The sequence below is a fragment of the Lagopus leucura genome, unplaced genomic scaffold (assembly GCF_019238085.1).
Source record: "Lagopus leucura isolate 7727_CA_CO unplaced genomic scaffold, USGS_WTPT01 Super-Scaffold_1, whole genome shotgun sequence".
NCBI lineage: Eukaryota > Metazoa > Chordata > Aves > Galliformes > Phasianidae > Lagopus > Lagopus leucura.
Genome location: NW_024962250.1, coordinates 6,694,354 through 6,706,951, shown reverse-complemented (window position 1 = coordinate 6,706,951; position 12,598 = coordinate 6,694,354). Strand labels below are relative to the sequence as shown.

The following is a 12,598-nucleotide window of genomic DNA, read 5'->3' as shown; positions in this document are numbered from 1 at the left end:
AGAAACTAACAATCACTTTGATTCAAAGACAGCAACTTTGAAGTCAGATTGTTTTGTAGATCTTATGCCAACATACTAAACCAGGAAAATGTTTAGAATGTGTTTAGAATGGGAGAAATCAATGTCAAAATAAGTGCTTAAAATCAGAAAGCACAGCAAATGCTTTTTTCTTTTTTTTTCTTTTTTTCTTCCTTCCTCAAATAGAATATTGCTCTGAGCACATACAAAGCTGTCAAACTCCAGAACCAAGACCCTGGCATGGTCTAATCTCAATAAGATCCAACAGAAGGCCAACCTCTATGCTTTTATCTTCTGCAGTTTTGAAATCAGACAACTGAAAGTGTTCAGTTCGGCACGCAGGGCAACCTGCTCCAAAATCCATACCTCCACAATTATTACTGTAATTCCATTTTTGAAGACACAGAGTTGAAATCATTTGCACAACAGGCAGCTTGTGGGTATAAATAGGGAAAGAAAGTGAAGAAAAAGTTGGCTGTTTCACTTGCTAGCTCAAATCACCACAACCTTGCTGAAAAATGCATGTGTAAGGGACAACCAGTAACTCCACAAATAAACTGGATCAAAGCCCGGAAGATCAAAGATGATCTTATTGGAAAGCCAAAGGAACAAACAACCAAACAAGAAAGAAAGTCTAATACGGACCTGCAAAGAAAAAAGGTTCTAAGAAAGCAGGATGGACTGGTGCTGCCAAAGAGGGAAAAGGCATTCTAAAAATAAGCATGAGGAAAATGGTACTTGAATGAAGAAAGGTCTATTTATCGGTGAGGCTAAGGATAAAATCAATGATGACTCGAAGTGGCTGAGAATTTTCTCTCTGAAGTCTTTACTTAAAAAAAAATCCAATGGAATTTATGCAATTAGAAGTAGGAAAAGTCTTTGGTAAAAGACGAAGCCAGGCACAGCAGCTAGTTGTACTCATTAATTTTAAAAGGAAAAAAAAGGGAAAAAAAGTTTACTTTTTGAGGCAGTCACACCTAATTCTGAAAAAGTTAGAATAAAATGGGAAAGTGACAAAAGGCCAAGAAAGCCAACTTAGCATCATTCTTCAGAAAGAAAATCATATTTAATGTGACAATTACTCTCTCCTAAATGCAACTTTTATCGTTAAGGAGAGTAATGTAATAGAGAAAAGAGAATAAATCTGAAAACAATGAAAGAATGAGCCACATGCAGTAGGCAGGGGGATTTAGTAAGTCAAATAATTGACTGCATGAAATTTAATTGCTTTTGTAGATAGAACTAGAAAAAAAGGAAAGGAAAGAGAAGGTGGCAGATGTGATCTGAATAGAATGAAGTGAAGCATTTGGTAACTGTTCTGGAAGTACATGGCTGCGTTCTGTGACAGAAAGATTGCCACTCAGTCTGAGAACTAGCAAGGTCCTGCAGAAGCACAGTGGCATTATAAACAAACCAGTAAGCAACAGGTTCAGTTTCTTTATCACTGAGCTCTAAACTAAGTCCCCTATGCCATGGAGGAAAACTAATGTCACTAACAAGTCAGTGCTGCAGCATCTCTTGAACGGCGTGAAGGAAATGAACTTGTTAATAACTGAAGACTTAGAGCAGCTGTCAGATTTTATCTCTAGGATTCATGGATGTATTAAATGGAATTGTATGAGGGTATCTTCTACCTAATGCCATCATTCATTGTGGATATCAAATTCACATACATAAACGGAAACAGAACTGGAATAAAAACAATATCAGAAAGGAGATGCTGTTTCAAGCCTCCATATTACCACTCTACTTTTCATGCATCTGCAATGTACAAGCCTCTTGGCACTCAGGATACTCAGGCTTTCCGCAGTTTGGAAATCATTCAGTTTAGTTTTTATTCAAATGTATGAATAACAAAATCCAAAGGTAGTCCCTTTTTGTCCCTTTTTTTCTTTTTTTTTTTTTTAATCAATCAAACCACACCTTCCACCTTCACTTAGAAAATATGCTGCATCTTGTGGTTAACAGGCAGCAGAAGTTCTGTGGATTTGCTTACTTGGCCACAACCAGAAGACACTGCCCAGATGCTGCCTTTCAAGAAGTCATTTGCAGAGAGGACTCTGACCTAACCAATACTTCCACTAGCTGTTCCAGTTAACAGATAAGGAAATACTCCCTGGCAGGTTTGTGAACATCCCATGGTTACACATAATGGAAGACAACTCCTCTTGACTTATTGTTAATTCCATCCTCCAGAAGTTATTCTTAAAAGGCAAAAAAAAAATGCACCAGGGTGTGTGCAGTATCATTGCAGAAGGCTGAAGAGCCTGACGAGTGGAATCAACCAGCAGATAGGACATAGCAAGCAGCAGCATTGATTATCATCTTCTTACTAGCACACTGATAACTGCAGACACATTGTCCACATCCCTAGATATGAGCATATGCAGTACTCAAAAGAAGAAAAGACTGGACTGATATTTGCAGACAACTGCAAGAATCCTACTCAGCATCAACATTCATTGTGAAAAGAATTTTCACAGAATTATTTCATGTTAGAGGCAGAGCTCACTTAAAAGAATTAAAATATGCACACTGCATAGCATTGAACTAATTTGAGACTCTCCACACCTACTTTCCAATGAGAGAATTCTATGGGTTGTAGTCTTTGAATCAGATGCAACTTCAGGAGGCATTTTAATTCCATTATCAGAGGCTCTGTCTGATGAAGAAATGTGCCCCTCTTGCATGCAGATGCCTGCACTACAGAGCCAGCCCTAGGCAAGGTATCTTCAATGTTCAGTTTTTGAAACATCAGTCTCATAACTCTGGGGGTTATAAGTTAGTATTTTCAAAAGCATCTGAGCACTGAGACCTTCTGGAATGTAAGACTGGCCACTGGAGGAACTCAAGATGAAATGACAAAGAATTGATTTGTGGACTCTGCTTTTCTCCCTTGATAATCCTTTACAGGAGAAGCCAGCAATGGTCAGACAGCACCATGCAGTTTGCTTTCATTCCATATTGAAAAGTATCAAGGATTCAGGAACAGATCCAAGCCTTGTGCTGCAGAGAGCCAAAAAAGGCATACAAGACCCTAGTGAGCATTAGCACAAGCCATAGTTACATTCGAAGTCAGGCAGCACATAGTGCATGAGAAACAGCCTGGAGGAGGCTAAAAGGCACTAGAAGCTACACAGAAAAGGCAGTGCACAGTAGAATATGAGGGTGGAAGAAATCCACATGGCTGTCGCACCCCTTGTGCTAGATCTCAAGGCCACAGTGAGTGGTAAATGCTAACACACCTCATAGCTGCCATCTTCAAATATCTGAGCCTTCTGCACCCACCCATACAACTTACATGCTATTGCAGGAGTCATTTGGTTAGAAGCCTTTCTCTAGTTTGCAGCCATAACCTACCCATAGTGAACGACTAGTAAAAAGTATGTAAGTGTAAATAGTCCTCCTTTCCTGGGCATTTAGGGAAGGCTATATAAGCCCCCCTCCTCAGTCTTCCTTTGTAGGCTGAAGACCCCCAGCTGCAGGTGTTCTTAGATATTTGTTCCACTGACATTACTAGCTGCTATTCTCAACTACAATAATAGATGTGAATAGCTGAATTTGAAACTGTTTCTGCTTATGTATCTAGTTTCTTCTACAGCAATACTAACATTCTGCTATCTCTACTGTTAAGTATCTTGTGTTTCACTCTAGAAATAAATTTGTTGCTTTTACAACCACACGTACTGACGGCTCAATCATCTACAATCAACGAAAACCTCAGGCCTTTTCCCCCCTCTATCATTTTAACTACTGAGCTCAGTGTTATTAGTCACTAAGTGCACTTTGTACTATTAAATTCCATCTCATTTCTATAGCTCCAGTAATTTTCAAGGCAATCCAATTCTTATGTGATACTCTGATCCTTCTCTGCAATGACAAGGCTAATGTCACATTCTCAGCAAATTTATTCAGCACACCCTTACAAGATAGTAGTGTAAACAGCAATAACAACCAGCCACAAAACAGGTTCTGAAGAAGATTCATCAGTAACTTCCTTTGTGATAGTGTCCAGCTTTCAGTCCTGCTGTATTCCTTCCTTCAGCAGACTTGCTTCTTACCAGGTCTTGTTCTAATTCTTAACAATTTAACTAGATTTATTGTAGCCCAAACATGCTAACTGCCTTACTAAAATGTGTTAACACCTGAAGCAAATCCTTTTATTGTAAATAAAATTCTTAGTGATAGGTATCCACCTGCTGTACCTTACCACAGTCAAGTCATATTGCACTTGAACCTCTTCATAGTTTTAATTTCCCCTCCCTCCAAAACATATCCCATAAATCTGTGTACTGAGTTCAGATTATGGATTGCCAGCATATCCTGATCTTCCCCATTTCCATCTGGAAGAAAAACTGTCATCAGTGCTATCCTAACCTAGCAATATAGTCCTAAACTTCTGATTTTAATTCCAATTTCTTTAGATTTCTGGAAGAACTACTTGCATAACCTCTCATTATCAGCCCATGAAGCTTCAAGTTATGCTTTATTGTTTGTGTGTTAGTTTGTACTTCTAGCCCACTCTTTTTCCCTAAACTCTTCATTTCAGGCCCTGTATATGAGGCACAGCTGCTATTTCAACCTGTTTATGTTATCCCTGTAGTACTTGGTTTCTAATGCTTTAATTGTAGACAGGAATAAAAACCCAGGGAATTATAATCTTCTCAGTTGTTTGCTACTGACCACCGTTTTCTTTGCCAAATTAAAATAGTGGGAATGTTTTCAGCAGCACAGTGCTTTTTGGATCCCTGCTGTTTATTAGACTATCCCCATATCATACTCTGTCGATTGCTTAGTTCCTAATTTAATATTTCTTCCCTTCTGTATTACTGTCTACAGAAACCACACAAATACTTTTCATCTTTCTCCCTCATTTCTCAAATCAAAGTCATCAGATATTAAGTCTGTTAAGCCAAGAACTACTGAGATGCCACCTACACATTAGAATTTCTCCTCTTTCTCTGATGACTTTCCAGGTAGACCTGGAACAGACATCACAGATGCAAACTACTTCTTCTCTGATAGAGTTACTTATTTGCTTGTCCTGATGTTAGAGCCACCATGCAAACTCCTCAGGTCAATGAATGTCTAAATCTTTATGCACAGAATTTTAAGTCAATCTGGCTGTTATTGGCCTACAAAATGATACAACTGAGAACACAACATGTCAGAAATCCCGCTCCAAAGAAGTTCATGTGAAGTCTGCAGTAATCATCAGAAGCACCAGTTATTCCAACCAACCAGCAGGGAACCTGGTGAAGCATTCTGATCAAACTACTAATAAGTATTCCACCTTTGTATTTACTGTCTCATGTTCATATTCAAAAAGCTTACTTTCGTTGAAATTGTGCATGACTGTTGCTAGGATGGAAATAAAGAGACTGAAATGTGTCCAAAACAACTAGGTGAGCTAAGAAAGATTTCACAGAGATGCTACAAAAAGACTAGCAGTGCAGCTGTAACACACAAAGGAGTTCCTGTTGTGTCTTTAATTAGAGAGATGCCAGTAAGAGACATGGCACTCAGCTTGGGGCAACTGCAAGCACCAGAATGGATATTTCACACAGGATGTGGCATGCTGAGATGGGCAGGCCAAGCTTGACTTTGCAGAGGCCATTCAATCAAGCCACTTTGATACCCCTTTTCCTTTCCTTTCCCCAGGTTTTTGTCCAAGTTCATCTCATGAGTCATAATCAACTGACTAGATCTTACCACTTCTCTACACTGAAAGTAACTTACAGTAAGTAGCGTTTGAGAAGAAGCCGCTATTCCCAAATTATTCCTCCACTTAGAAAGTACAGAAACTAACTTTGAGGAAAGCACTTTTTCCTGAAAGAGAGTGATTACAGCTTATTCCATAATAATATCTTGTAGAAGTTCATGTATAAATAAGGCCTTGATGTAAGACTATATTCAAGAGAACTAGAGAGACTTTTGAAGAGCATTGGCATTTTGTGCTATTGAAATCGGTCCAAACTGAATTCTAACTGCAAATTTCACCAGAAGACTGTACTGTATTAGTCACTATTACAATTGTACATATTTATTCTGATTTATGTAGTGGTTCTACACTGATCATATGACTCTTGACAAGCACCACATGCTTGATCTCATGCACAACAGATGGAGTCCACATGCATTTGGTAAGATCTCCAGCAGTGCTGCAAGTTTCTAGCAGCCAGACTCTAAGTTACAAAGAGCTTCAACATAACTCGAAAGAATACCAAGGTGGCTTAATACCGGGAAATAACTGAAGCAGAGAAATCCCTGAAGTACTCTTGTAGAACACGAGAAGCACTGCTCCAAAAGAACTCCTTGCACAGGATTATGGAGAAAAGGGTCTCAAGGTATTGTACATAAACCACCAAGAACACTGAAAGTGATTTATGTTTCACTGTTTACTCTCAGTCATCATCTGTGTGACACAACATCCAAATCAGATTGTGCTTAATTGCAGGTTTACAAAGGCAAAGTTACACCTTATGGCACTGTATAAATAAGAGCTGAAGTCTACACATCACACCACTGCGCTTTCAAGTGAGGATCAAAACAATTCACTGGCTTGCTCATAATCATGACAAAAACCTCTGCAGTTATAGAATCTCATACTTGAACACTAATAAATATTTGGTAAGTCTAGGTCAGCAGTTTTCAACCTGTGGCTGGTGGATATCAAATGTATCTCTAACACCTTGTATTTGCTACACTCATTGGCAAGCTGTGGAAGTTCTAAATTCGAAGAGACTGAAAGACACTGTACTACACAAATATAAAGGTTCAGAAATCCAAGACAGATATGGGAAATAAAATGGGAGCTAATAAGATGCTCCTCATAAGTCAGCAAAACTAACAAAGATAGTATGAGACAGTGTTAACACTGCTGTAGTCCAAAAGGAGTATCATGACTACTTATTTGGGGAAGGCACTTCAAGTACAATGCCCCAAGCAGTGAAAAGTGAAAAGACATCTTATTCCCAGTGGCTGAAGAACAGAGTAAGGAAAACAGTTATAACTCCATGTAAAGCAAACACTTACTCTGGTCTGCAAATCACCAGATCCCCTTTGTTGGTGCCATATGCCAATCCTAGGCCTGGTTCAGGTAGCCAGCGAGCAGAGTTTATGCTGACATGTCTTCTCTGGTCAGCAGGCATTGGGTACAGAACGTTGAAAACTCTCTGAAACAAAGACATAAAGTTACTACATAAGACAAAAGGCAGAACAGCCAAGGAGGTTCAAATAAACAAATGTTCAGTCTCCCTGCAGCAACAAAGCTGGCGAAGGAGACACGTCACTTTACAGGATATTAAAAGAAACCACTAATCCAGCAGCAAGAGCAAGCATCTGCTTGGGAAACATACACGTGCCCTTAACTGCTTAACAAACAGATTGGCACATAGCTGCAGAACATAAGAAATCCTGCCACCACAAGATTCTGCATGCCATTTGGTGGACTGCAGAGTTAAAGTGATGGGAACAAATAGCACAGCCATCAGACAGCAAGACAACTAGGTCCCTTCTAGCCTTCACTTCTCATCTTAACTCACTAGGGAGGAACAGGAAACTGGCAAGTGCATGGGTTTTCAGCATCAACAGCTCATTTTTTTTCTATTAAACAAAACATACCTTACACAGAAATAATATACAACTCATATATTTTTAATCATTTAAACAGTCTTCTGAAAATTGCTCAGTTTGACCACCTCCCACAACAACAGGGCACAGATGAGATAAATTAATGTCCAGAGATAGCACAAGTCTGCAAGTAACAAATCACTCAGTTCACATCCCCTTGCATCCATTTTACCCACACTACAATGAGAGCTGAAGAGCTGTTAAGACTGTGGGTAGTTAGCACAGCTGTAAAACTGCTTCTTAATCACTGCAGCAATACAGGAGAATGAAAGCTCCATGCACCTGTAGGACAAATATCAAGCTCTGCTCTCTGGTCTGCAGTAATTTGGTATCTGAAGTGTATTGAGCTTGAAAAGCAAAAACGAAATGAATCAGATTATATCTGTGCAGATACTTTCCAGCTCTGAAAAGCAAACATCTTTTGTACAGCTTAATGCTTTCCTGCAACCTGCTAGCCTGCAGCTAGTGTTGGTATGCCATTTGGACTTGGAAGCTACATTTTCAATGGGCTAATTCCAAGCTGAGACACAAGTTTTCCTTAGATTTTCTGTTCATCCCCAAAACTTCTTCCAGATTCCCCAGAAAATAGGAATGGTGCTGGACCAGAAAGCATTAAAGAGAATTAGGGTGCACTGGAACAAGAGAATGAAGGTAGACAGGAATGCAGACCAATCACCACTGCACTGCTGAGATGGCCTGAACTAACAATTCCTTAGCAATGGGTCTTGTTAGCTAGCATTACAAACTGGGTCTAAGACAACTTATGTACCTGTTTTTCTCTACACCTCTACTCCCCTCTGCACATGTTGCCTGCCTAATAGTTTAACTTGATAACTCTGAAGCAGAGATCATTCAAACGTACTCCCTTCAATAACTAACACCTAGAACCTTCATCTGGATCATCGTAATGATAAAAAATCAAGCCAGAGCAAAAGAATGTAACAAAATGATTTCCCATAACAGTAACACAAGTAACCTGTTCTCTGAGGAGGTCACATAAGAGAAGAAAATGCCCTTTAGGATTTCTCTTGTGTGACAGAAGCTGATCATTCTTTGCCCCAGATATCTTCCGGCAGATAGCAGTATTTTGAGAAGCTCAGCATTCAAATGAACAGGCCCTTTGGGGTTTATGTAGCTCTTACCCATCCCCGTCACGTTTGCCCCCATTCTCCCCCTAGCTTTTTGTGTAAAGGAAAAGAGGAAAAAAAAATCAGACATATGTTGGAAACACTTGTTACCATGGAGATGATGGTGCACTCTAAGATGGGGAGACTAGATTTTGAGGAGGAGGAGAAAAGGGAAGGGGAAGGGGAATGGTGCTCCAGAGCTGCAGCTTCCCACATCAATCAAGAACAGCAAGAGTATTCTATCATATCCTTCTTCAGCTAGTCAGAAAATGTTTCTTTTCTCCTGAGAACACCTTTGTAAGACGTCACAGCTGAGAAGCAGCCTGCCAGAGGTAGCTCTAAGTTTTCTCACACTGGCAGGCCAGCTTGCATAGCCACCATCCCACAGATCAGCAGCCAGTCATGCTGAGGCAGGGACTTGCCAGCTCCTGCTCAACATCCAGGTGTTCACAGTAAATGGCGCCCAATGGAAATCCTGACAACCTGCAAACATGTTGGCTGAGGACACAATGTCAAAGGCAAGATGGCTTAAGAATTCTGTATAAGAAGAGGTGCTTCATCACTCCACTTCTTCGTACACTTCTAAACACACCAAAAAGCTCCCCTCCCCTGCTGCTTCCCACTCCCACGCTAATGGGACAACTCCATGCAGCGTTAAGGGTGATGACATCCGTGCGTGTGGTAATTAGTACATAAAAAAAACAAGAGCAGCTGTACTGGCATAATCACCACTCGCAGCAGTAACCAGGACCCAGCTAATCAATCTGATGCAGTCACACAATCGCTCTTGCAATTGCATCCATTAGCAAGACCCCCTACTCTATCCACAGAGGAGGGAGGGAAAAAAAAGTTCCTTCAACATCAGCAGGCAGGTCCTTCTCTTCAAAGAAGGTTAGAAGCCTCCCAGGAAGCATTATTCTCCATAGATCATCGTGGTTTTTTTTTTTTTTTTGTTTTGTTTTTTTTTTTTTGTTTTTTTTTTTTTTTTTTTTTTGTTTTTGTTTTTGTTTTTTTGGTTTGGTTTGGTTTTCCTCTATTGCTGAATTGTATGAAGTTACTGAGATACTTCAGCCAAACTACTTAGCTTGAAAATACAGTAGGGTGAGCACAGATCTTTGCCAGCGGGAATGTTACATAATCACAGAATACCCTGACAAGGGTCCCAAAAGGAACTTCAAGTCCATGCTTTTTAGGTCTCAAATTCCAGGAACAACATTCCAAGTTATTACTGGAATCTCAAACTGACACAATTCTCTAGCTTCTACATCAAGAGACTACTGTCAATCCTCAAACACTCTTACAGCTAGCAAAGATGCAAAAAGTTGATAATTCTCCACTTCCCTTTCTTTAGGGCTGGTCCACAAACTAATTGTGGGCCACATGTAACACCTGATGTGCAAGGGTTCAGGAGCCACTGTTGTAAATATCCTCTGATCTTTAAGGCACCCACCACACCATACCACAGTCTCTACAGAGGTTATATTTAACAGGTTAGCATTTTAATTTTGACCAAACATGGTGAATGAATCACACTATCAGCCTATAATCACTGTCAGCAGTCACATCAAGCTTCCGGGCAATTCACCATAGCCAATGGCAAACTCTCCCATGGTACTGCTGTACTACTAATCCAATATTACAGAGCCACAACATTAGATGTGGCCACTCAGCATTTTATTAAGTTGGCAGCTGCATTTCATTTGTTTTCAGATGCTGTTCTGAAACAAGGTTTTGAATGATATGTTTCTCTAACAGTAAACACTGTGAAGTCTGAGGACTGGGAGCTTCAGGAGTTGCCCCACCAGGCATTTCAGAGCATCCCTATGGAAGCTCGAACCCAAACAAGCATCATCAGTTTGGCAAGCTGCTCTCTTCTTGGCAGCAGTATAAATATCATGTCAGCAGGCAAGAAAGCTCCTGCTCCTTTCCTTTAGTACCCACACAACCCAGGCTACATTACACATAATAGCTTCTTGACCATTGCCTATATTTGTAAAAAACTAGGCTTCCAGTGATCTCTATGCACTTCAAGGAGATTCCAAAGGAACTTCATCTCTCCTCTAAGTGCAAGGGATGCTGGCAAGGAGAGAAGTCTTCCTCTAGGAATACCACGCTGTCTGAGGTAGCTAAGCTTCCACACAGAAGGCAACAGCAATACAAAGGGAAAGGAATACTCACTGAGAAAATGCTACCATTCTACATGCCCATAACCATGGAAGTATAAGGAAAGGTTTGCTTGGGTCATTTATGCCTGCGCATTTTTGCTTTCAAAGACTGCTCCAGAAGCAGCTGCTTTCCTCTTTGGTGTGCCTTTTCTACCCTCCCTTAACTTCTATGACTAATCTAGGAGTAACACTGAATTCACGTGGGGAGAAAGATGGCTCAAAGAAAGAAGGGCTGTAAGGCAAGAGAAAAAGGAAAAAAAAACACCAAACAAACAGCCCCCCAAAGCATTCAGCAAGACTGCTTCATGCAGAGCACAAAAGCCGCCTGAAGTCTACCACTGTTGTCCTCCCTCCAACTTGTGACTGCTGGCACATCAGCACTGTGGCACCTGTTACAATCACTCAGGTATTAAACTAAATATTTACTTATGGCAGAGAGCCAGAGAGGCTGCATGACAATCAACAGCTTCAAGGAACCCTCCCCAATGATCTTTCCTTCAGCATCAAGCTGCTGACTTGAGTGGAAAGAAGGGAGCCTTGGGCACAATACACATGCACAGAGCTAGACTGTTAATTTGTACCTGCCCTGAAGGAGCAGGAATGTTTTTTGCTGCAAGCTTCTCCTCTTCAAAGCCCTATCGTTAGTTACAGACCTTGTGCTTCACTCTTTCCTTCTTGTTCCACCTCAGAGAAGTTGCTGCCATTTAATAACACTCTTCAAAGTCCACCTTCTACTTCTATTTATGAGATCTGCCAACAATAAAAAGCTGGACCAGGATCCTGTCAGTCAAAGCAGCAGGCTGCCCCAAGCCTGTGCTGATGAAAGTTGGCAGCAGTGCTGCAAAACTCACCTGGGCTGAGTAGCACCAGGACTGGGCAAGCTGCAGGCACCATGCTGCTTGCACAGCCAGTTCTTTGCTCGCAGCAAAAGAAAGCAGGGGAGTACTGATGACTACTTCTTCAGCAGAGTGCAACCTATCTTTCCCTTCTTGCTGGCATCCGAGAAGGAAAAAACATGTTTTGAAGCTCGAGGAGAAGAGAAAGTTGGCACAAGTGGGCAGGGAAACTCAGCAGGAACTCTTGCGTTTATCTTTTTAAATTCAATAGAGACATTTCTGCTCTCAACTAGATGCATCTCCTTTCAAGATGCCAATAAATTTCAAGCTATTACCTTTGCTTAGCCCAGGCAGTAAATTGGGCTGCTAGATCAGCCTTGATAAAGAGTGAGTGGGGAGGGGGTGCAGCTGTTCACTTGTTTACGTGGTGAAATCTTGTCATCCGTGAAGCTCCATCCTGACAGGTAAAAGGAGAGGAAGGGCTGGAGCAGATGAGGTTGGTTTATCAGGCACTAGGCTAAAATTTAATTATTAATTTTCAACTGAGTCGGTGCTGTCACCAGAGGCAAGCTGTGAAAACACACAGGAAGAGAAACATCTAGTGTGCTAATCTAAACAGGGCTGAAGGGCACAAGAAGTATTAAATAGGAACTGGGCAGGGAGGCACAAGTAAGAACAGAATACTAGGAACTAAGGTACAGAGGGAAATCTGAACACAAAGATGGCGAGTGCACCAAAAGCATCAACCTGAACATCAAGCTGCAAAACAAGCACCATCCTGCATGGGGCTGTCTCTTCCCTGAGAACAATACCAGCTCAA

General features: G+C 40.9%; 1 protein-coding gene across 7 annotated transcripts in view; it reads right to left on the bottom strand.

The window, feature by feature from the left end:
* The window catches only part of AMBRA1 (autophagy and beclin 1 regulator 1), a 124,888-nt gene that overhangs the window by 18,241 nt on the left and 94,049 nt on the right, over positions 1 to 12,598 (bottom strand). For all 7 annotated transcript variants that reach the window (XM_042864516.1, XM_042864542.1, XM_042864550.1 and 4 more), the window contains one exon: positions 7,054 to 7,193. In XM_042864516.1, coding sequence (XP_042720450.1) covers positions 7,054 to 7,193 — 140 coding nt within the window. The remainder of the gene's footprint in view (positions 1 to 7,053; positions 7,194 to 12,598) is intronic.